This window comes from Musca autumnalis, unplaced genomic scaffold (genome assembly GCF_047663935.1).
Source record: "Musca autumnalis isolate F117 unplaced genomic scaffold, ASM4766393v1 scaffold_1, whole genome shotgun sequence".
NCBI classification, from domain to species: domain Eukaryota; kingdom Metazoa; phylum Arthropoda; class Insecta; order Diptera; family Muscidae; genus Musca; species Musca autumnalis.
The window spans coordinates 213,933,576-213,959,579 of record NW_027411644.1 but is presented as its reverse complement, the minus strand read 5'-3'; the positions used below and the strand labels follow the sequence as shown (position 1 = coordinate 213,959,579).

The 26,004-nt window shown below is 35.3% G+C and overlaps 1 protein-coding gene and 1 long non-coding RNA gene across 4 annotated transcripts; one reads left to right on the top strand and one right to left on the bottom strand.

Moving 5' to 3' along the window:
* Nucleotides 1–5,244: 5,244 nt before the first annotated feature.
* On the bottom strand, nucleotides 5,245–23,552 carry Paip2 (polyA-binding protein interacting protein 2). 3 transcript variants are annotated; one of them, XM_073960071.1, is made up of 3 exons: nucleotides 23,288–23,552; nucleotides 13,053–13,215; nucleotides 5,245–6,920 (listed from the first exon to the last, which is right to left on the bottom strand). In XM_073960071.1, the coding sequence occupies exons 2-3, from the start codon at nucleotides 13,197–13,199 to the stop codon at nucleotides 6,687–6,689; spliced, it is 381 nt and encodes a 126-aa protein (XP_073816172.1). In that variant the 5' UTR covers nucleotides 13,200–13,215; nucleotides 23,288–23,552; the 3' UTR covers nucleotides 5,245–6,686. The 3 variants fall into 3 exon arrangements, with proteins under 3 accessions (XP_073816172.1, XP_073816175.1, XP_073816174.1); XM_073960074.1 differs by lacking the exon at nucleotides 23,288–23,552 and adding an exon at nucleotides 23,062–23,268; XM_073960073.1 differs by lacking the exon at nucleotides 23,288–23,552 and adding an exon at nucleotides 13,305–13,472.
* Nucleotides 13,300–13,862, top strand: LOC141389053 (uncharacterized). The gene is made up of 2 exons (XR_012408977.1): nucleotides 13,300–13,421; nucleotides 13,603–13,862. It is a non-coding gene; the product is annotated as an uncharacterized lncRNA (long non-coding RNA).
* Nucleotides 23,553–26,004: the final 2,452 nt, after the last annotated feature.

Here is a 26,004-nt window from a genome sequence, read left to right as displayed (position 1 = left end):
CGTCCATTGTAAATGAATGGTCAGCGTTATCAAAGTTTGAGTTTTGCGTCATTTCTGGGCTTGTGCTTGGGTTACATTTACGAAATCCACTCGATTGCAACTGTCAATTTCATTGTTTAATAGGTCATTTAGATATGACTTCATTAGCCGGATTTATTGCATTATCAGGTTTTATAGCTCATTTAGACTAGCCATAAATCCTCGACTGGATTTAATAAATCCAGTACAAATCTCATTGCATTTAGATATACATTTTGGAGGATTTAAATGGCAGTCAGCTGATTTTTGTTCATAGCACAATTACCAAGGTAGATGAATCAGCCCATCTGATCGAATTTGAAACGTAAAAAAAAATTTTTTGTAAATTGAATTCGTCTCAAAAAACATACGTCAAATTAAAAATTTATTGTTTAATACTGAAAATGGTCACACATTATGCTACTAATGCTTAGTAAAGAGCAAATAAAGAATTATTTTATCACAGTTTGCCCATCTAAAATAAATAAACGAATTATTTATCGTTTAGCCATCGTAAATATTAGTCTTGGTTGATTAAAATCAACTTTGTACATCAAAACAAATTTAATTTTTCCACCTTGTTTACAAATTTTTACATTTTAAATTATTTTAGTGTAGCAATTCACCGATGCATCTACCTTGTTTCTTGTGCCAGCTTGCAACTTTTTGTATTTTCTAGCAACATGTTGCAAAAAACAGAGTTGTATACGAGGATTTATGCCAGATTTAAAACAAATCCACTCAATACGAGGATTTATTTTTGTATGGGAAATCTGGTAGATTTTTGCTGGATTTAGCAAATAAAACCTGATAATGTGCTAAATCCGGCTAATGATGTCATATCTAAATGGCATATTATTTGCTAAATCCGGTCAAAATCTACCAGATTTCCCATACAAAAAACAATCCTCGTATTGGGTGGATTTGTTTTATTGCAACATGTTGCTAGAAAATACAAAAATTTGTATGCTGAAACAAGAAACAAGGTAGATGCATTGATGAATTGCTAAAACAATAATAATTTTAAATGCATGGTAGAACAAGAAAAGGTAGCAGCAATACCCAGCTGACTGAACTGGGTTGTAGTGTTAGTGTCAAATTTCATATGACATTTTATACATTCATTTCTATTTCGATGTACATTAGGGACATATATTTTTTGAGAAAAAAATATATCATTCGGAAAAAACCATTTCCCAGAAAGACTTCTTCATACCAATGATATGTAACCTCCTCCAAGTTCAAACGATAAGCCGCGCAGTAAATCACCGCTTGTAGAGGCGATACAACGTTTGTTAATATGTGAGGTATTTTGTTAAAATTTAAAAAAATAAAGCCCTAATAAACATGTGCTTCTTTGATTTCTAAAACAAAACATTGAAACAGCTTCTCCTTTTTCTATGAATTTCCAGCGACCCCAAACTTTTCTGCAAGAATTCTACTTTCTGCGAGAATTTATGCATTTAGTGGAATGATGTGGAACCACAAAAATTGAAAATGTAACGAATTTTCATTCATGTTTTCCAAAATATTCAACCAAATGTAAAAAAATTATTAGTTTTTTAAATTCCAATAATTTATAGACATTTCCTTGTTTTGTTTACAAATACAACTGGCAGTAACGTTACTAACAAAAACAAATTCCTTTGTGGTTGTTGTTCGAGTTGTATTTGTTGTAGTATTAACTTTACCTTGTATTTGTTCTACCATGTTTTAAATGTAAAAATGTTTAAACAAGGGAAAAAATTAAATTTGCTTTGATATACAAAGTTGATTTTAATCAACCAAGACTAATATTTACGATGTCTAAACGATAAAATAATTCAATATTTGCCCATTAGTTAGCATTAGTAGCAAAATGTGCTAACATTTTCAATATTAAACAATAAATTTGTAACTTGCCGTATGTTTTCTCAGATGAATTTAATTTACAACAATTTCTTTTGACGTTTCAAATTCGATCAGATGGTCTGATGCATCTACCTTGGTAATTGTGCTATGAACAAAAATCAGCTGACTGTCGTTTTAATCCTCCGAAAGGTATACATATCTAAATGCAATGAGATTTGTACTGGATTTATAAAATCCAGTTGAGGATTTACGGCTAGTCTAAATGAGCTATAAGCGTCAAATTAAATCCAAAGGATTTCAGATAAGATTTCATTTCGTAAATGTAAACCTAGCATTAAGGCGGATTTACATGCGACCTCTCGATTCTTTTTTACCACATGTATGTAGGTCCTAAATACAAGGATGCATATGTATTTTATCTATAGGAAGTCCATGATTCCCGAGACATAGGTCTTTAAATATCCAAAAAATCGCGTAGCCTTGCAAGTCTTTGATTCTCGTCTAAAGGTCGGCTTGGGACAAGCTTGTAATATGTAAGAAAATTTCGTTCGCGAAGCCGTTTTAATTGCAAATGTCCATATGTGAAGGTCTTAAGGCCTAGGTACATAAGCTGACTCGCCTGCTTACCTTGCTTACTTCTAATAAAAGTATAAAAAAGAAAAGCCTTGGCCTTGGAGGCTTTAGTATTAAAGAATGGAATGAATAAACAAACAAATAAAAGGGCAACCCAGTTCAAAATTTGCTCGGCCTCCTTTATTCTTTTATTTTTATTATGTCAGAAATGAAGCAAGAAAGCGAGGCAATCAGGCAAGGCAGCTTATGTACCCAGGCCTTTAAGGGCTAGGTATATAAGCTGCCTCGCATGCTTGCCTTGCTTTTCTGCTTCATTTCTGACATAACAAAAATAAAAGAATAAAGAAGGCCGAGCCAATTTCGAATTAGGTTGCCCTTTTATTTTTTATTCTTTTATCAGAAGCAAGCAAGGCAAGTAGCAACCTAATTCGAAATTGGCTCGGCCTTCTTTATTCTTTTATTTATGTTATGTCAGAAATGAAGCAGAAAAGCAAGGCAAGCAGGCGAGGCAGCTTATGTACCCAGGCCTTTAAAGGTGCAAACACAATGAATTTGCCAAAAGAATGATTGGGAGGTACTACCTAATTAAAATGTGATCCTCCATTTCTTTATTCTTTTACATAAATTGAGGCTTGGATTAGCATGAATTTCTCATTGTGTTCTCACCTTAAGGGAACACTTTGCGGGTAAAAAGTGGTAAAAACTGGTAACTTCAGGCACATAAAGGAACACGACTCATGTGATCCTGCTTACAGCGATATGATGATTTTCCAGTGCATCTTCATGCTCCCTGACATGATGATCCTACGGTGATTATCTGAATTGGCTTGTGGGCGCGACAGCTATCCATTCCTTCAGGTACAACTGTGCAAAAGATCAACACTTTTGATCTATCAGGAATGTTCTGGAATTCGCCGTGCATCCATATCAAATCACACGTGCACTTTCCCTGTGAAGGCAATGCCGTTTCTGTATTTCACGTGAAAAGAACTTTCGGAAACTTTTTAGAGCTTTTAAACTTTACCATAAACATTCAAATCAAACCCAAAAACGCTCCGCTACATCACCGATAACTTGTTATCGACGATTATTTTCTATCGCTTTGCGTAATACAATTTTTAAATTTTGTCGCAGAGACGATTGACGACGCGACGTGACTCGCGTCGCAATACGGAATCGACCCATTAAATGCTCATAGAAAACACAATAACAGTCTGTTTCTGTATGTCGAAAGAAGAATGTGTGCGAAAGAAACACGTCCAAACTCTTGTGTGTTTTTCAAATTTGTTTTTTGTTTTGAAGCAAAAGCAAAGGTAAAATTATTTCGAAAACTAAAGTTCGGGCGTGTTTCATTCGCATATATTCTTCTTTCGACATACAGAAACTGGCTGTAAGTTTGAGTATTATGCAGTTTTTTGTAGAAATTTTTAGTTAGTTTATTTAATAAATAAGGATTCACTCAGCTCTCGCCATAAAAATTACAAGTTGTGTTCCTTTACTTACCTGAGGTTACCATTTTTACTATTTGTTGCCAAAAAGTGGTAAAACTGGAAGCATGACACAATTACCCAGGTAGTGATATCGTACAATTTTGAATATGTTATGTCAAATTTTTATTTCAGTGCAATCATGAATAAAAATTCCGTGCGGAATTTGTCCCATTCCTTAATTTCACAATTTTTGGATTCGACAAGAATACGCCATAACTAGCGAATCTAGCAGTTTTCAACGTTTTACAAACAAATATTCGGGCATGTTCTGGAATTCACCGTGTATGCATTTCACATCACACATGCACTTCACCTGTGAAAGCAATAGATGTTCTGTATTTCACGTGAAAAGAGCCTTCATATTTCATGAAAGAACTTTGGAAAGCTTTATTACAGCTTTCAAACTTTATCTTTAACAATGAAAAAATATCAGTCTGTGTTGGCGCATCAACGAATACACATGCGTGTGTGGGTATCTACGCTTTGCTCTTTTTATTGCTTACGAAACAAACGTAAACAAAGAAACGAACTTCTACAAGAGCGCGTACATGTTGAATTTGTTACATTAATAAAAAATACATTTTTTAATCATATTTTGTTAAGAAAATTAAATATTTTTTTAAATGCTAATAGAAAACACCTTAAATTTTAGTCATATGCAGTTTTTTGTAAAAAATTTCAATTAGTTTATTTGAAAAATAAGGATTCACTCAGCTCTCGCCATCAAAATTACAGTGTGAGGAATACACCCCAACTAGGTGTAAAGTGTGTTGCAGAACAGCTTTAGGTGTGTCCGATTGATTTTAAAAGAATTTCACTTTTAAAATTATTTTCCGTGCGGAAAATTCCGAGGGAAATATTCATGATTGGCCTGTTCATGTTTTTGGGGAAATTACAATAAAAATAATTTTTTATAGAGTGATTTGATATTTCATATTCGAACAACTGGTGTGATACCACTACCTTGGTAATTGTGCCATGACTGGAAGCAACTGATACCCGGTCCGGTCCTCAATTGAAACAGGAAATAATCTCTCCGAACAGTTCAGTACCAAAAGAGATTTGAGACAGGGAGACAGCCTTTCTTGTGATCTCTTCAACATTCTTGTGGAAAAGATTATACGATATACAAACGTCAAAAGAATTGGCACAATACACACCAATAGCGACATTCTCGCCAAATCGACAAAAATGTTCCCTTTTTGGACATAAATATAGAAATAAAAAATTGGGGAAAATGAACAAATTCCTCAGGGAATTTTTATTCATGATTCCCCTGATTATTTTTCAAATTAATTGAAACAACAAAATGTTCTTATTAATAATAGTAAAAGTAATACTTTTTTATTGCATTTTTTAAAGTTTTTTAACTTTTTTGTTTGTTTTTTTTTTTTCGTTTTTTTTATATCACACATAGGAGGAAATTTAAAGAAATATCTTTTTGTGGTTTTTATAAGTATTATAAGTAATTAAACAAAAAATATGAGAAGAATTCTACAAAAGCTAGAACTAACATTTACATTTAGTATATTTTGCATTATGTTTTTTTTTTTGTTGTAATTACAAATAATTTTACAAGATTTATTTAAAACTAGTTTTGTGAGGGGCAGGGAGAATTTGGAGGACGTTGATCATAGATTTTTCTATATATTAAGATTTCAAACAAAAAATATATCTTAAAAAAGTACACAAAATAACAATTATAAAAAATTACGATAACATTGTATATATTTGTTTAACAGGGAAAACATTTGGTTGTTAAAAATACTAGGAATGGGAGAGAATGAGTAAAGAGATATTAAAATAAGAATTTAAGGGAACCATATAAAAATGTTAACAACTATCACTGCCATATCTATGCAAGTTAAAATAAAAAAACTTATGATTTTAATACACAACAATTTTGAGCAGAAGTTTAAAACAAACTTCGAAAAGTTCTTTTTATAGATCTTTTTAAACTTATGTTTGGTTGTATACAATAAAATATCACAATTAAAAATAAGTTATTTTCATAAGAAAATGAGTTCTCATAATAATGCCTCTACTTTATAGGACCCATTAATGACAGACAGACAGCAATAATGTGTTCCAACAAATTCTTATATGGTATTTCAGTAACAAAAAAACAAAGAAGTTATTTTATAAACTAAAACAAAAGGCAGTCGTTGGCGGCATTATTCAAACTCATAAAAAAGGAAGCGTAAAAATATTGTAATTATTTTTTCAAGTTTTTAACCTTTTTTTGTATAATTTTTTGTAAATCTTTTGTAGTTTTTTTTTGCGAAATTATTATATAGCTGTTTTTAGTTTGATTTCCTTGGTTTTCAAGTCTTAACTTGTTGTCGTATTGTTCTGTATTGGTTTAAAGTTAAACAAAGAACATTTCAAACAATATATCAAACATTTCATTCACAAAACAAAAATGTTTAATAAATTTGTTGGAAAAGTTCTTTTTTGTATTTTTTTTAAATACCACCATCAGCAGTTGCATGGCAACAGGAAGTACGTGGTTTTTTGTGTGAGTTATTTATTTATTTTTTTTTTGGTTTTTTCAGTTCCTTCTATTCCATATTATGTGTGTGTATGAGTGTACGCGTAGACTTCTAAATAGTGAACGTTGAATGAGGAAGAGATCATCGTTTCACTACCTTTAAGAAATAATATTCAAGTTACGTTTCCTTTTTCGTCTCCTTCTTGTTCCACTGATGTTCCATAGGAGTAAAAATCTCGTTTTTGTTTAGCAAAGTAGCAACTTTATGATGATCCCAGATCAATAATTAAATGACTTTGTGGTACAAATTCAGCTGCTAGAGGATTTAGCAATGAATTCGACACGTTACATTCACTGACTGCTAGCGAGGAGAGAGCTGCACTTAATTCTTCGTTTTTCACTTTTTCCCATTCATTGATTTGTTCTTCTAGCTCATCGTCGAGCATAGCGTCTATGCATTCTTTCATAAGTTCCTCATCTTCCAGGCGTTGCAATTCCTAAAAGTAATCGTTATAATTGAAATTAGTTTTGAAGATGGTGTTAGGAATACCAACATATACAGTTTTATATAGAGAATTTAATTTGGAGTTGTCATCGTTGCAATTAATATGAAAATGCATTTATTTGAGCAAAAACACTTGTTCTCAACCTGTCGCTAGCCACCCAGATCGTTTCTAAAGTCTGGAAAATGGGTAGGGTGGTCCCGCTACAGAACCCAGGCAAGGATGCCAGCAAAGGTGAACCGTTAGACAGCTTTTGCCACCAGTAACAAAGACTTTTGAGTCTTTACTCTTTCCCAGCATCAGAAATAGCTATTCAGTTGCCGATCATCAGCATGGGTTCCTTAAGCAGCACGATAACAGCGCTGTACCCCACCTCCTCACATAATAGTCGAGGACTCAACCAGAGCAAGAATGTATAGGCCAGTGTTGATGATGTTCGACTTATTAAAAGCATTTGATATGCCAAACACTCCACTCTGTTTGAGGACATTGAACAGACTTACGCTTTGGCCAAGTTTGAAACGTTGGATAATCAATTATATGTGTGGACGCCAGTCGCACATGCATTTCAGGAACAATAAATCCAATCCTCGTAGAGTATGTGGATAATTGTACGAACTTGGCCGCCTGATGCCTTCTCTAATGGTCGTTTGAGAAAGGCTTAAATCCTGTTTGACTGATCTTTTTCACGCGAAGAGTATGTAAATATCCGGCACTAAATCTACGGTCACTTTGTTCACCACTTGGACTGCAGAGGTGAGGACTGAGTTAAATGTCATGGTGTACGATAGCAGAATTTCAACCACTAACTTGGGGTGCAGATAAAGAAACCTTGTTGACCACATATAACAAATAGGTTGGTCTGTGGTAAGCTATGCTGTTGCACCAGAATGCCGCCCTGAGAACTGCAACAGGGTGCCTCCTCATTTCCTCTACATGAGGAGACAAATATTTTCCCAGTACAACAACACAATGGCATGCTTTTGTTGTAGTACTTGCTCGGCTGTTATGGTGAGAGCGATCCTAATGACCATAGGGTGGATAAGACCGCCCCCCACTCAGGCATGTCAGAAGGGATCTTTATGATCTAGAAAGAGGGGTTCAACGTAACAGGAGGAAACCCCTAGAAGAACAAGCCTATCAAGCAGGTTTGAATAGCATTCACACAGATGCAATCGCAGATGCCATAAACAACTCTCTTGGAGAACATCCCTCATCTATTCCAGCTGAGGAGTCATAGCTGCCACGACAAACCAGAGTATGCTTCTACGTAGGTTTTTATGCTGCTATAACAACAACCAGGGAAGTTTTGACTCAACTACGCTCGGGGTGGTGCAGCCGTCTGAAGGATCGATGATACCGTGCAAAACATCTGCCCAGAATGTGACAAAGGCCACACGAAACACTGCACTTTTTCAACTGTCCTTTCAAACCTACTCAACTTACTCCAGTAGATCTGTGGTTACATCCCATCGAATCAGCCACATTCCTGGAACTGGAGATGGACCCAGAGCTAGATTAAGCAGAACAAGTAAAAAAGTATCAGTAGGCTTTGCCGACAGAGATATACCCTCAGCCTGTGTATATTGAAACAATTTTTTCCCAAAATAAGTATGTATTTAGGGGGTATTAAAATTTTTGGGCGTTTGAACCGACAAAAATATTGATTAGGATTAAAGATCAAAAGTTTTGCGGAGGAGATACTAAAAGGAATGGATCGACATTGACCGTTATGGAAGTGGATTTCCAGCCACAACATATGGTGCCATAAGGGGTTTTTACACTTTTCGGGCTGTTTGCTCAAGAAGTATGGACTTGCCCCTAAAAAAACTTTTATCATCGTAATTGAGGCAGCGAATGCAAGTTGCTTCAACAAAAATCAAAGTGATTCGATATCAGGTCTTAAAGTGAACTTATCCGAAATGTTGTGTGGGAGGTACCGGATGGAGTGGACAAATATAGTCCATATTTGAACCTGATCTGATAGATATATTAGGATGTGTAAAGTATAGACCATTTCGGCCATTTTTGAACTTTTGTGGGGGAGGTACCTGAAGGAGTAGACCGATATGGCTTATCTTCAAATTTAAACTATGTTTGGACAAAATATTACTAAGGCCAAATTTTGGACCGAATTGGCAGATCCGTTAGAGAGTTATCTGGCGCTCCAACCACCTCACACGGTGTCATAGGGGTTTTTTGCAACTTTCAGGCTATTTTCTCAGGAAGTATGGACTTGCCCCTAATGAAACGTGTACCGTCGTATGGAGGGCAGTGAATACAAGTTGCTAAAACAAAAATCAAAGCGATTCGAGAGATGGCCCTAAACTGAACTTTCCCGAAATTTTGTGTGGGAGGTACCCGAAGGGGTGGACCGATTGGGTCCATATTGAAACCTTATTTAAGTCTGATACACGTTTCACGATGGGCAAAGTATGGGCTAAATCGGTTACTCCCTTCGCACAAATTTTCTGAACATTTTCGAACTTTTGTGGGGAAGGTACCGGAAGGATTGGACCGATATAGCCCATCTTCGAACTTAAACTAAGTTTGGGTAAAATATTACGAAAGCCAAAATTTGAACCGAATCGGTTTATCCGTTCGAGAGTTATCGAGCGCTCCAGCCAGCCAGACAGACAGACGGACGGACATTGCTCAATCGACTCCAAATTGTCTGAAACACATTTCGTCCAAACATACTTGGGGTCTAAAACCATTATTTCGATGAGGCATAAATGCTGGGGGTATAAAAACGAAATCTTGTGGTGAGAAATGTTGACAAATTTCGGGTATTTGAACAGCAGATATGTAGCGGCTACACCTGTGGGGTGTCTCGGACAATTGTCTCACCTATCCGAATTATATGTTTGCGTTCGTGAGTTCTAGTTCTAATTCTATACTCAGGGTGAAACCGAGACCATATAGCAATCCCAGGAGACATGAAGGTACCAATCTAGAGCGCTGACGACAAACTTCGGGTATTTGAACAGCAGATATTTAGCGACTACACCTGTGGAGTGTCCCGAAGAACAATTGTCTCACCTATCCGAATTATATGTTTGCGTTCGTGAGTTCTATTTCTAGTTCTATAGTTCTATAGGAATCCCAGGAGACCAGAAGGGAAACTATAGAGAGGTTTTCAGTCCATCGATACAAATCGTTGAATCTGTCAGGCCTTCGATGTGCTAAAATATCGGCGAACTTCTACTGCAACAAGTTGGCCCACCCACGATTAGTAGAATTTGGATGCAAAAAAAAAACAGGGCAATGTGACGGGTAAATGTCAGTCAGTTTTTCAGACAGAGATATACCCTCAGACATGCACCTATAGAAAAGAAGTAAACACAATGCTTGTGACGCCTTATGGGGTTTTGAGTTTTTGGCCTAATTTCTAAGTGGGGAAAGTCTTCCCAGAAGAAAAATTGTGCTGTCATATCCAACAAATTTAAAACGATCCTAAACTTTGTGGGGGAGGGAGGTACGCGAAAGTGTGGTCCGAGGTAGTCAATATTCTGACATAATCCTAGTCTGTACAACGTTTGGATCACATCGGTTTCTCCCTTCGAGGGTTATCTTACGTACTACCCAGTTTAGTTGGAGCCGGCAGCCTTTTTTGGAGCTTTTTGCCACTATCTTAGGATGTATGGATTGGCCTCCTAACAAATTTCGCAGTCGTAACAGGGCCCACAACGAGAACTTGTTTCAAAAAATTTCAAAATGTTCCAAGACGAGCAGCACGGTGCTCTTGAAGCAACTGTAAATGGAGGGTGCTTATACCTGGGAAGTTTTTGCGGATTCTGAAACTACAATGTGCATAGAGAGAAATATAAAAAAAAAATCGCCGGAGCGCTTTTCAAATAAATCGCGATCCAAGTTGACATTTTTATGGGTTTTTTAGGTTTTCACGATTTTGCTTGGAAACCGCAAGTTCTATCGAAATAGGACTGAAGAAAATGTTGTAGCTATGAAAATTCTGTACAATATTGGCCTTTATGATAAATTCATAGGTTTTACCGTTATTGTGATATAGAAGTTCAATGTATTGACTGTATTGCTACCTTATAAAACAAGTTCATACATAGTGCGCCTTAACTAACTTTAAGTGAAAACCGCTTACACCTGGGAAGTTTTTGCGGATTTTGAAACAGCAATGATGATAGGTCAGAAAAATCCAAAAACAAGAAAAAATCGCTGGAGGGATTTTTAAATAAATCGCGTTCAAAATTCACATTTTAGGTTAATTTTAGGTTTTCGCGATTTTGCTTGGAAACCGCAAGTCCCATCGAAATGGGGCCAAAGAAAATGTTGTAAATTCTAGAGAGGATTGACCATTATGATTTGTTCATACGTTTTACAATTTTTGAGATATATAGATGATCGTGTCACATTTTTTAGCTTTTTTGTTAGGTTTTCAGTATTTATTTGAAAACAGTATGTCTTATCGAAATGGGACTAGAGAGAATCTTTTAGCTGTGAAAATTCTCTACAAGATTGCCTTTCGTAACTTTTTCCTAGGTTGTACCGTTTTCGAGCCATATACGTTTAAGTTGGGAAATTGCCGTCATGACATTGTTTTATAACGAGGCGATACAGTCAATGCATTGTCCCAATTTGAACTTCTATATCTCAATAACGGTTAAACCTAGGAAATTATGATAAAGGTCAATCATGTAGAGAATTTTCATAGCTACAACGTTTTCTGTAGCCCCATTTCGATAGGACTTGCGGTTTTCAAGCAAAATCGTGAAAACCTAAAACCCCCCTAAAAATGTCAACTTGACTCGCGATTTATTTAAAAAGCGCTCCAGTGATATTTCTCATCTATACACATCGTAGTTTCAGAATCCGCAAAAACTTCCCAGGTGTAAGCACCTTCCTTTTAAAGTTGCTTCAAGAGCACCGTGGCAGTTAAACTATACTATTTGCAAATTTTTCGTGGAAGTAATATTACTATATTCAAAGTTATGACCAATTCGGTCAGTTACTCCCTTCGAGAGCTACCGTGCGTGCGCACAATTTAGCGAAAATGTTTGAAGTTTTGTGGGGTAGGAAGAAGTCTATACTTTCCGTGATACGGGATTTCAAAGACTGCAGTATCTGGGAAAACTAGAATTTTTTAATAGGACATTTTATCGTATAACCGTTGTTTGGCTCTGTCCATAGGCGAAAGTCTTTAAATACCTGCCGAAGGCTGTCCACCAACAAAAACTTATACATTTTTAAATAAATTTAATCGCGTAGTCGATATTGGACTGTTTCCAAAGGTGAAAAGTATTTATATACCAGCCGAAGGTCGGATAAAGAAATTTTATCGCATAGACGGAGATAAGAATCTTTCCATAGTCTAAAAATCCCGGCCGAAAGCCGTCCACCAAAGAAGATTTTCACTTTTTAAAAGAACATTTTATCGCGTAGCCGGTGTTGGACTCTATCGATAGGTGAACGTCTTAAAATCACGGATATTTGACGAAATTTCTTAACTTGCCGTTTAATTCCAACAGATCTTAACAATATTTTTGTTTGATGTCGGAACTTTTGTCCATCAAAACCAATATTGGTCCATTTTTTTCTATAGCCCCCATTATAGCGGCACCACCCGATTTAGTTCAAATCTAGTAACTGGTTTTTATCGCAGTTGCAGTTGACCAATCGAACTGAAACTTTGCACACCTTTCAGATTTGGATGACAATACATGAATATGGGCCCATTTTTTCCTATAGCCCCCATATAGCGAAGAAGATTTTCACTTTTTAAAAGAACATTTTATCGCGTAGTCGATAGGTGAACGTCTTAAAATCGCGGATATTTGACGAAATTTCTTAATTTGCCGTTTAATTCCAGCAGATCTTAACAATATGTGTGTTTGATGTCAGAACTTTTTGTCCATCCCACGGCGGCCGGTTCTATGTACCGGATTGACTCGTAGGAATCTTCGACCAGGGACCGTCACCTCAACATTTATGTGTTTTTAATATTTTTGTTTTACGAAATTAGAGTTCGTCATTTCTTCACGTTAAAAACATCACTTCTACAAATGTATATTATACCTTTATATATAGATAATAATAGTGCTTTAGTCTTATGATTGATTCACCGATGATTAATATATTCGCAAATATACTTACAGTTTTATCGAATTCCTCTTCATTTTCCATCCATAAATATTCCGAGAAATCTGGCTCCAAATCATCTAAATCATTGTCTGATTCTTCTTCGATGACATAGTGTTCGAATTGATCGGACCAGTCACTTGATGGGATTTTCATGAGCATTTTGAAAATAAAAGAACTGCAATGAGAAATGCAAAATCAAACAAGTAGAAATTAATTAATTTTTTTTTAACATTAAAAAAAAAACATTCAAATAATTGAAATTACATTTTAACTTTTTGCCTTTTAATTACGCCGCGAATTTTTTGATTGTCTGTTAAATTTTTTACACCTTTGGGTTATTGTCTTTTTTCACTGACCAGACGAGTGCTGCCTGTCTGACTGGTATGTTTCTGCGTATTAAAATGAATATTTGTAAATTGTTTTTTTGGTATTATTTGATGTGATGATAGGTAGAGTAGAGCTTATGGGAAAAAAACATACACAAAGAAAAATGCAACAACAACAATGAAAAGAACAAATAAGTTAAAAACAAAATAAGAAAAATCTATTTTTATATTTCTAGTTATGACCTGCGCGTATACACGTAAACAAAAACATAACAAATGCCGACGAAGCTACCGACCAGACCAGTCAGCCAGCCAGCCATTGGAGAGGTAGTTGGAATAAATCAAACTAGATGGATGGATGACTAATGTATTGTATAGAAGAAACAAAACAAAATGGAATGACGAATAAATACGGAGATACGGCATAAATACAAATATAAAACAAAGGCGAAAACGATGATGATAGCAAAACATAAATGCAAAACAACAACAAAAAGTAACTGAATTTGTTTATAAACAAAACTTATATAAAATATTCTATCAGTCGTAAACAAATGATAAGAAAGAATAAAAAACAAAACAAAAAAATGGTCTGATTGCAATTGTTGGGGTATATTGCATTATGTGAATGCATATAATACGTATGTACATATGTATATATATATTTTTACATACAAATGGAGGGAAGGGGTGCCAATGTATTTAATTATAGCATAGAAGGGTATATATGAGTATCAGGGTATTGTTTAATGAGTTTGTTTACAATAAAATTCTACAAAATATAGGTCAAGAAACCTAAAATTAAAATAGTTAGGTATTTGTATGTTGAAAAAATGCGCATTTAATTTTAAAAATTCTACCTATATGATGCGTGTGCTTGTGAAAGTGTTAAACTGGAGTGTAATCATTTCAAAAACATGGATCTAATACCCTGGTTACACTTAACCGGATTAACCCAGTGGATTTGGATTTCAAATTTCAATTCCATAGCGCAATCGTCAAATAAATCTTCTCGAAGTGGTTTAACCCGGCAAAAAACTTTAGTGTAACCGTACTATAAGATAGAAAATTAAATGGACCAATTGCAAATTTTCAAGACAGCAAAAAAAGAAAAGTATTTAAGTGCCTTTTCGTAATATTTGCAAAGGTAGATCGTCTTTAGTACTGTTTTTTTTTTTGCAATACAGATAGAGCATAACTAAAAAATTTATTCAGCGGGAAAAAATTATAATTTGTTTATGGTCTGTTTCACTAAGATGATTTGAATTCAAATTCGTGACTTTAAACTGGATTATAGCGAAAATATGCTGAACTTATGCGATTATACCACTCATTTTAGTTGGTCGCCGTAGGATTTTTAGAGCTTTTGGACAAAATTGTCCAAGGAACATGGACGTGTCCACGAAAACTATTATGTATATCGATGTAAACCGGACCACAAGGGGAACCTTCGGTAAAAAAAAATTAAGCGATATTCCAACTAACTTTTATGGGGGAGGTAGCCGAAGTTGTTTTCCGATAGAGTCCATCTTGGAATATGACGAACTTTGATAAGTCATTTTACGATGTACAAAGTTTTGGCCAAATCGGATACTCATCAGTAGACAGCGGAATTTTATGCAACCCCTATTTTTGGTCCGATTCATGTCAATTTTTGGGACTGGACCTATTTTTGGCTTCTGATAACATTGCAATCGAAACATATGACATATGCAAAATGCATACATTTTTGCATATGCAAAATTTATGAATTTTACATATTTTCTTATGCAACAAATATTGCAATAATAGGTACAAAAATGTTTGTGTGTGTAATTTTTCTGTTTAAAATTCTCTTCAGACAAGTCAATAAAATATACCGAAAGTCGGGAGGTATCGTTCTATGGGGGCTATATAAAGGCCTGAACCTAAACCGACAATTTTTAGGTGGAAAGTTTTTTCCCCTCAAGGAAGACTTAATACCAAATTTCAGCCATTTCGGAGGGATAATGAGGGCACCACCTTCAAAATACCAGAAATCCGGAGGTACCGTTCTATGGGTGCTATATGAAGACGTGGACCTATACCGACAAATTTCAGGTGGAAAGTTTTATACCCACAACGAAGACAAATTTCCAAATTTCAGTCATTTCGTTGGGATATTGAGGCCACAACCTTCAAAATACCGAAAATCGGGAGGTACCATTCTTGGGGGCTATATGACGACGTGGACCTATACCGATAAATTTCAGGTGGAAAGTTTTATACCCCCAACGAAGACTTACTACCAAATTTCAGCTATTTCGGAGGGATATTGATGGCACAACCTGCAAAATACCAGAAATCCGGAGTTACCGTTCTATGGGGGCTATATGAAGACGTGGACCTATACTGACAAATTTGAGGTGGAATATTTTATACCCACAACGAAGACAAAATGCCAAATTTCAGTCATTTCGGTGGGATATTGAGGCCACAACCTTCAAAATACCGAAAATCGGGAGGCACCGTTCTATGGGGGCTATATGAAGACGTGGACCTATGCCGACAAATTTCAGATGGAATGTTTTATACCCCCAACGAAGACTAAATACCAATTTTCATTCATTTTGGTGGGATATTGAGGCTACAACTTTCAAAATACCGAATATCGGTAGGTACCGTTCTATGGGGGCTATATGAAGACGTGGACCTATGCGGACAGATTTCAGTTGTAAAGTTGCATACCCCTAACGAAGACTTAATACCAAATTTCAGCCATTTCGGTGGGATATTTAGACCACAAATCCTTGAATATATTTTTGCATATGCTCATTTTATGCAGATATGTAAAAAATATGTCAAAATATGCACGATATGCAAAATATCCAAAAAATGCAAAAAATTCTGGGCCTAATTCGTTTTATTTTGTAATAATCAGATTTTCTCTACGACCATCCTAACCATATATGCATTTGCATAGGATTCCGCTGTCTACTCATCAGTCATTTTAGTTGATGCTGGGAGGGGTTTTAGAGCTTATGGGCCATTATAATTAATATGACTTTTAAAGTTAAAAAATCACATATCCTACCTTTTGCACATTAACCCCCAGTTTTTGTAACTTATTTTTGTTCGTTCGTCTATATTCGTAATAATTTAGGCATTCATAGCTCAGCCCCCAGATGACATACACATCTAATTTTTCGTATACCCGTTCCATATATCATTAAGGATTCCTCATTTAAAAATCAGCGCTCTACATTTGCGTTAAAGCGAGTAAATCGATCTACAAAATTTGACAATTCGTGTGAGAAGAATAAAAATTTTTACAAAAACTGGGGGTAATTCCGGGCAGAAGTCATTTATTAGAAAATTTTGCTCGCGTAGCCCACTTTGTACCTGTTTTGAAAGTCCTTACTTAATCCCCGGGCGAAGGCCGGCTACCGAAAATGGAATTTTAGTTTATTACCTATTTTTAAAACTAAAATTGGGTTGGAAGATTCAAGATTCAAGATATATTTTATTGAGACTTTTACACAATTATAAGGAAATATTTGACATATAACAAGGATATATTAAAATTTTAAAGTATTATTTTAATTCGTTGAGAGGTTAATAGCAACTTGCTTCGTAGAAGAGTTTTCAAAAATGAACATGTATTAGTAGTTTACCAGTGTTTGCTCCCGACACTTTGTCTAAAATAATAGTGGATATTTCCATAAAAACAACTTTAACTAATTTTACTTAATACTAACTTGAAATTAAATAAAAAAAAATAAATACAAAACGAAATCTTTTAAATATTAAAGATGCAGAAAAGAAAAAAAAACTAGCCTCTATGAGAGCCAGGAGTTGTGTTAGTGTAAAAATCAGCGAGGAGCGAAGATGTTGGATTAAAATCATTCGGTATATTTTCCCTTATGATGCCAACAGGAGACAAATAGTTGGTATCTGACCAGCTAAATTCACGTTGGTGATTGTAAACGTCCTTAACCAATGTATTTTCGTGATTGGACAAGCTATCAACAAAATTTTTTGGGTTGGAAATGGAAATCGATTTTCATTTTACATAACACTGTGCAACACTGAAAATGCAAACAATTTCTAGTGGGCATTTTCTGAAAGCACATATTAAGACTACAAAACCCCTAGTTGGGTTTCGAGTTTTTAGATCGGGTTTGGATTTTATGGCCTCATCTATACCGGACTAAAACGACCCTTTTTTTCAATTGATACGTGCTTTATCTCAGAAACTAATAAGAATTTTGCTTTTTGTTCTTCAGCAATATCGTAGTTCTAAAGTAGTAGACCTTATATGTCAAATAGACGAACTACCAAAAACCGCATATAGGGCGTCAAAATTGATCAAATATAGGAAAGATTACATATTTTCTGGCGGGTGCCACCGTGGTGCAATGGTATGCACACCCGCCTTGCACGTTGAAGGTCGTGGGTTCGATTCCCCGGCCAAGAAACATCAAACAATTTTCAACGGTGGCAAAATTCCCCTCAGTAATGTTGGCGACATTTCCTGAGTACTTCAGCCATGTAAAACTTCTCTACAAAAGTGGTGTCTTAGACACGCCGTTCGGACTCGGCGATAAACTGTAGTTCCCATATCATTGAGCTAATATAAATCCGGGTGCACTCAAAGATATGAGAGAAGTCTCCCTTGTCCCATCTGGGATGTTTGTGGAACAATTATATATTATACATATTTTCTGGAATTATGGTCAGTAACTGCCAAACTATTGAGAGTTGAACCAAGTAGCCTTTAGCAAACATTTTCCAAATAATGTCCTCAGCAATTCTTCAGAACATTCAGAAACTGTAAAACACTTATTTCATGTTGTTTAGGCGGTATTTCATATTATACTTTCTACAAAACCTATTTCAAATAACGTTCACACAGGCTGTTTATTCTCATATTTGAAATTTCAATGTATTGTTGATATATTTATCAAATTTTCGTTGAAAAGTATGATAGAAACAACGCGATAGAGGAATTTTACAACAATGATATGATTTGAAGAGTTGTGCATTACATTCCAGCGAATATTTTTCCCATAGATAACATTAAAAAAAATTTTACGGTTCCGTAGATACGCAGCGAAATATATACAAATCACGCAAATTTTAGATATATTATAAAATTTGAGGCAATAAATGAGTTTATTCGTGTTCATTACGTATCCAATTGGTTTCAATGATATAGCCCCGATTTTCTTTAAAATGTCAACATTTAGCCATGTTTAGATATGGCCATAAAATTCGAACCCGATCTAACTAAAGAAAACCTAAAGAGTGTTATTGTCTATATAGTCTGTACTTTCATAAACACCGCATTTGAAACTGTTGCACAAAATTACCTTGAAAATGTTGCACAGTGTAATCAATGAGTAATATCAAAATTGTAATAGAGTAAATTTTTCGCATTTTTCATTTTCATTTTTCGAATAAGGAAATGAAGCAAATAGATTTCGCGGCAGTAAAAAAAATATTTAGCGGCAGCAGATTTAAAGACCTCGACACCTTTGTAAATAGACGCAAAATTTGTAAGACAATGAGAGAATGTATCAATTAAGGCTACTCTGTAAGCCATATTCTACATAATTAGGAATCCAAAATTCATACTTGTGGATCATTAATTTTGAGTTGTCTATGAGTTGTTGGATATTTTTGTCTATGAGCCTTATACCAAAATATTGTATATTTTATAGGACAAATATTACATTAGGAAGTATTTATTTGTTGGTATCACATCGGACATAGAATGAATTTAAGTGCTCACCCACGTATTTATTTTTCAAGAACAATTCTGGTTGGAGACACATTTCGTTGGATTAGGCTACTTACTTACGTTAAACGTTTACTCAATTATTTGTTTTTTTTTAATACATATTTGTATTATGTATGTTGAAATGAAGGTAGGTTGTTGCTCACAATAAATAAGTAAATAATTATAATAGAAATTGTTAATGTATTACAAATCAAAAAATAAAATTATGGTACGTGATATTTATACTAATTGAAACAACAACATTCGGGCGTATCGTAGTATTGAACATGTGTATTTCGGTTTTTTAAAAATAAAACAAAAACAAATAAAACTGCAACAACAACCAATCAAATCAACAAAAGATGGCAAATAAAACAGAAAGAACAACGTACTTTAGCAACCTTCGTATAAACGAAATGAACCCAATGCGAAGGCAACCAAGGTGACACAAGTGGATTTACGCTTATTGAACAGCAGTCTGTCAGTCAGTCTGCCAGGCAAACGGACAGACAGATAATACATGTAACCTGAGAATATACACATAATTATTTGCAAATAGAGACACGTATTATTTAATTGGGAAGAGTAGTAATGTTTTATGTATGCATGTATATAACTGAGTGTAAACGTAGTTAAGAACAAAGCATAATAAACATAACATCTAGGAAATGATGACATAATTAAATTCATGATTAGTTATTGCTGATATTTCTTTAGTAGATATACTGCCGCTCACTTGAATAGAACCCCCTACCAAATTTTTTTCAAGCTCCACTTTTTCCTATTTATACAAGATATGAAGTGTTGAAGTTTTTTTATATTTTGTTTTAAGTGTTTGGAGTAATTTTAGTCATTCACTTGTATTCAAATACGATTTATACAAGAATTATACAATGAAAGCAAAATAAAATAAAAAATTCAAGTAAAATATTTGGCTCATTTGAATAGAACCCCCCTCTCAAACTTGCGTATTCAGAAAGATTGTATTAGAATATCGATGCATATCCACTCTATATTGAAAACGAAGTAATTTCAGTAATATTCAACATAAGTATATACTTCCTGACTAAGAATACGCCGGTATATCCTGCTTTGGCAAGGATTCTTTTTATAATCAAGTGTAATGCCTGACAAGGCTTGCCTTATTCCTCCAACAAGTTAATTTTTGTAAGTGTACTGTCCACTAGAGTCGTCGATTTTACGCCAAATCCATTCCCATACGTTTTAGAGTATATTTACCACGGTATAATATGGCGGCCCTATCGGGTTATCGGCATTTCTTCTCAAAAATGTAAGTTTTGATGACTCGAAGTGTACTAAAGTTTATAAAATCTTGATGAAATGAAAACTCCGGACAACCAAAAATGCTTCTAACTACTGGAAATGACTGTTTTAGAACTCCTTTGTATTTTGTCGTGCGAATTTAGGGTGAAAGAAATTGACGCACAAGTCCTTCATGGACCATTTTCTCAGGAGGTATAGACGTGCCCCGAAAAAAATGAGCAGTCGTAATGGGCACCCACAAAATATTACCAAATGCAAAGTTATGACCAATTCGGTTAACCCCTTCGAGCACACCAATTTGTCTAAATTTTTTTACCTTTTGTGGGGGAAGTGCACGAAGGAGTGGACCGATATGACCTATCTTGGGATTTAAACTAAGTTTGGACAAAATATTACGATACCCAAAGCAGACAGGCGGACTGACATGGCTAAATCAACTCTAAATTGCCTGAAACGGATTTCGTCCCAACATACTTGAGGTCTAAAACAATTATTTTGATGAGGCACAATTTTGGACGTATGAAAGTGTATATACCCTCTTAGCCAAAAGTGTATGAACATCTTTTTTCTTATCTAAGTTTTGAATCTGTCCATGGGAAAGTGTTCTAAATTCAGCTGGAAGGCCGGCTACTTATAGGAGACTTTAGTTTAATGATATTTTTTGCCAATGTACCGCCAAAGGAAATTTGTTTCAATTTGCCATCCGAGGAGTCTATTCGTCACCAAAGAGGATCATAAACAGTCTGCTAGCCAGAGTCACAGAGTAGGTCGCAACCCTCTGACGTCCTTGCGATGATATCGAATATATTATAGACTCTATAATATAGAGTGTCCAGACAGTGAATGACGATGAAGCCAAATCGATGGTAACAACGCGCCCACGCGACCTCTATACTCAAGCCAATTATGAATCTCGAAAAAACACTTTGAATGTAGTTAATGACCATCTACCTTCAAACAATTGCAATTGACAAGATTTATCAATGTGAATATGGCACAACAAAATAAAGAGGAGCAAATTGAAAGTAGTGGCTGGATTTGAAACTTTTTCCACAGAATGTTTTCAAAAAATTAATTTTTTGAAAATATCCGGCCTTCGGTCGGGTTTTAAGACTTTCTACCATGGACATATGCTAAAGTGGGCTAACGCGATTAAAATTGTTTTGAAAAATATGTTTTCTTGGCCCTATGGGCTAGGTTCCCATTTATGAAAATAAATTGAAATTGAATTGAAAAAAAAAAATCTTTTGTTTATCTCAGGAAATAATGACTTCCTGGCATTATATAAATATATATACATAGGTATATTGGCGTAATCAGCGTTCCAAGAACTACCTGCGGACAAAATTTCAATTTTCTGAGTCCAGCCACCACTTATAACCAGCATCTCGCAAATTATGTAGGTGTTGTGATACCATTAAATACCCAGCAAACACAATGTCGGACGTCCGACGCGTCTGCTCAAAGTCGGAAGTTTTTTCCGAGGCGTCTGACCGACTTCGGTCCGAACTCTGTCCGACTAGTCTGACGAACTTTTTCCTGTCCTCTCTCTCCCTCTCTGAAGGAAATTTTTCTATTTTCTCTTGTGCTGCTTTGGCAAAATTAAGTGTAAATAAGCAGAGAGAAAAGAATTGTACATGTTTCGCTTGCACATTGTAAATGTGTAATTGTTGATGTGTCGACATTGATGCAGTACGAAGAAAAAATTAGTGCTCGGGTTTTAATTTCTGTATCGGAGAACAAATTTGGTTTATTTTTGTTATGCGTGTTGATGCATGATAGTGTTTAAATGTTATTCATAGTGATCGGTTGCATACACATTTCTTTATTTTTGTGAAGTTAATGAAAGTAAAGATTTTCTTCGTCAAACTTCAACACTATGTTTTATATTTGTATATGGCCAAAGTTAAGTTTCTTAACACTTTTATGTGTATGAACATTTTTTGCATGTGAAGACATGTATTTCCACAGATCGTGTTGACGAATTTGTTGTTCTCCACAGTTTGTTTTCCGCATTTAACACAACATAAGATGATATTAAAACCTTTAATATGTTTATAGTAGATAAACTTTTATAGGATTTGGATATTTCTTAACTGAAACACTTTCGAATTTCATAAGATTTTACTTCCGAATTCGGACCGATAGCTGTCCGAAAGTCGGTAAATAAATCAGAAATTTATACGATAGTTCATCAGAGTTCGGACCGAATTCGGGCCGAAAGTCGGCTAAACATCCGATTTTCATCCGAATTTCGGTCAGAGAACACGTCAACCACGCCATATGACTTTCGGTCAGAGTTCGGACCGAATTCGGATCCGAACTCGGACGTTTCATCCGACTTTCGGACCGAATTCGGTCCGAACTCTGATGTTTTTTCCGATTTTGGTTTGCTGGGTACATACATATGTACTTCTTAATATACCACTTATCTTATGTTGAAATGTAACTGAGACACTGAACTCAACAGCTACAACAACTAAATAAGGAATAAAAATTAATTATTTTGGCCAATGCTAAATTAAATGCGGAAATGAAATGTTTCATACATACAGCAGACACACAATTTATTTCCGGCATTGCATGTGTACTTTTTACAAGCAAATAGTAAGGAACAAACACTCTTACATACATTTATGTTAAACAACAAAAGAAAACAAATGTTACTTACAACAAAATAAAAAAGATATATTCTGGCGGTATTGTAGTTTTTAGAATATTCTCCTTTTGTTTAAAAAAAAAAAACAACCAATAAAAACTCCCCAACAAATGAAAAACAAAATGGAGTTTTTTTCTTGACTTTTTCTCTATTTTTGACGTTCGGTTATAATTTTTTTACCTCTATCTTTTGTTTTATACTGGAAGACGAACAAAAGTCAAGATGATTTGGTACTTACAGCTTGCGTTTATATTCTGCTTTTAAACAATGATTCTCCCTCTTCCAGTAGATATCGCCACAACAAAAAAATCACTTGAAATTTGTATTTTAAACTAGAAATTTACAGATAAATATCCAAAATTTTTAACACTTAAAAATTTTGATAAAAAATTTCCAACGGTAAAAAATCCAATAGTACACCAAAAACAACAAGTATGTATCAACTACTATGACGGCAAAATAACAACGAGAAATTTTTCATATGGGATAGAGTTCTACAAATCGACATTTTCGTAGCAATATATCGATATGTTAGTTTATCGATTTCATTGTTTTTGACGTTTTATCGATCAAATCGATTTATTAACGGAAACTTGTGGGCTAATTTTTGTGTTTTGTTTTGAGTTTGCAACGCAATTGAAACGTCGCAAATATCCTCATTGCTAGGAAGCTGGCGAAGAGGTCTTTGTGAAGTTAATAAGGAGAAAGAAGTAACAGAAATAAATTCCAAGAAATTTTTATTAATAAAGAAAGGTGTGATGTATGTGAGTCATCCGCGCAAGTTCCAGCATGTTTTGCAGTGACGACATAAGCCACAGCAAGATAAAATTAAGCCAGAATGGGCTTCTAAGTTGCACTTGATTCGTCCGTGTGTAGTAATATTGAGATTTTTTTCTTACTGACAGCTCCTAGATACATTTAAATAAACCATGTTGATTCCGTATAACGCGATAAGTCGGTCGGTTGTTTAGTAGTGTCGAGAATCTGATTCGTTCGCGTAAGCAATATAAGCGATTGTGGCTGCAGTGCTAAGCAATTGGAATATATTCGGACTTTTTAAAATTCTAGAATTCCGATGATGCATATTGAGACCAGTGAACAATCTTCCTGTACGTCATTGCATTGGATTTAGGGAACAAATCTAGTTTAGTAAAAACTCTCCGATTTTTTTGAAATTTTTTCCAGAGGTAGGTATTTTTACGCTGATTACGGGGATATACAATTTTCTTGGGGGACGGACCCGGTTACCCGGTTATTCGACCCGAAAGTCCGGGTACCCGGTACCCGATAGACCCGGTTCTACTGAACCGATTCTTACGAAATGGGTATCGTTATGAAACTACCTATCCAACAAGTGGTCATATGATGGGGTTATCTCCAGGGGTTCAGAAGTTATAACCAAAATACCTCTTTTTGGACCCGGGTTTTTCCATAAAACCCTCAAAAAGTCGAAAAAGGGCCCATTATGGGTGCTCAATTAATTCACGTAATTTTATAGCTCATACTTCAACCTTTCCAAAATGTTGCCATTTGTTATAATACCTTCACTGGGTCCAGAGTTTTTCTAAATTCATCACTTTTTTTAAGTAAATTTTTTTCTAAGTAGCCGGCCTTCGGCCGGGGATTTAAGACTTTCTCCTATGGACAGGTTCAAATCTAGAGAATGGGAACAACATTTTCTTTTAAATTATAAATTTTCTCTAAGTAGCCGGCCTTCGGCCGGGGATTTAAGACTTTCTCCTATGGACAGGTTCAAATCTAGAGAATGGGAACAACATTTTCTTTTAAATTATAAATTTTCTCTAAGTAGCCGGCCTTCGGCCGGGGATTTAAGACTTTCTCCTATGGACAGGTTCAAATCTAGGGAATGGGAACAACATTTTCTTTTAAATTATAAATTTTCTCTAAGTAGCCGGCCTTCGGCCGGGGATTTAAGACTTTCTCCTATGGACAGGTTCAAATCTAGGGAATGTGAACAACATTTTCTTTTAAAGTATACATTTTCTTTAAGTAGCCGGCCTTCGGCCGGGGATTTCAGACTTTCTCCTATGGACAGGTTCAAATCTAGGGAATGGGAACAACATTTTCTTCTAAATTTTAAATTTTTCTCTCATTCTAAGGTCAATATCTCTGGACCCAGTGAAGGTATTATAACAAATGGCACCATTTTGGAAAGGTTGAAGTATGAGCTATAAAATTACGTGTATTAATTGAGCACCCATAATGGGACCTTTTTCGACTTTTTGAGGGTTTTATGGAAAAACCCGGGTCCAAAAAGAGGTATTTTGGTTATAACTTCTGACACGATTTTGTATGGAAAAAACCGGGCCCAAAAATCAGTTTTTGGGTTATTTTGTTGCAATTGGTTCAGTAGAGCCGGGTCCGGGTTTTGTACCCGGACTTTCGGGACCACTTGTTGGATAGGTATTTCCATAAGCTTTCCAATGATACCCATTTTGTAGCAATCAGTAGAGCCGGGTCTAACCCGGGTTTTGCACCCGGACTTTCGGGTCCAAAAATCGGGTAACCGGGTCCGGCCCCCAAGAAAATTATACATTTCCGAGATCAGCGCAACAATATCTACCTCTGGAAAAAATGTCAGAAAAATCGGAGAGTTTTTACTAAACTAGAGTTAAGTCAAATCAAGGCCTGATAAGGATGTTAGCTTTATCTGCATCTTCACAAAGCCTGCAGCAGTTAGGTTAGGTTTAGGATGCGCAACTGCGGTGCTGGCAGCTATTCCACTCGGAGACCTAGAGGTCCATTGTGATCATTCTGACTATTGGAGTTATGTGTTGTAGAGATGATGCTGTTGTTGTGATGTGATGATGTGTGAATCGCGCTATTTGTTTGTAGATGTAGAATGTAGCTATGTGTGTTGTTGAAATGGTGTTTCCGGTTATGGATTCGGTGATGGTGTGGAAGAGATGCAAAATATGGTGCTGGTTATGGAAG

Excerpts from the sequence above, each read along its gene's own strand:
- Paip2 (XM_073960071.1), bottom strand. The coding sequence starts at position 13,199 with ATGCTCATGAAAATCCCATCAAGTGACTGGTCCGATCAATTCGAACAC. Across the intron at positions 6,921-13,052 it reads AAGAGGAATTCGATAAAACT|GAATTGCAACGCCTGGAAGA; the intron begins GTAAGTATATTT and ends GATTACTTTTAG.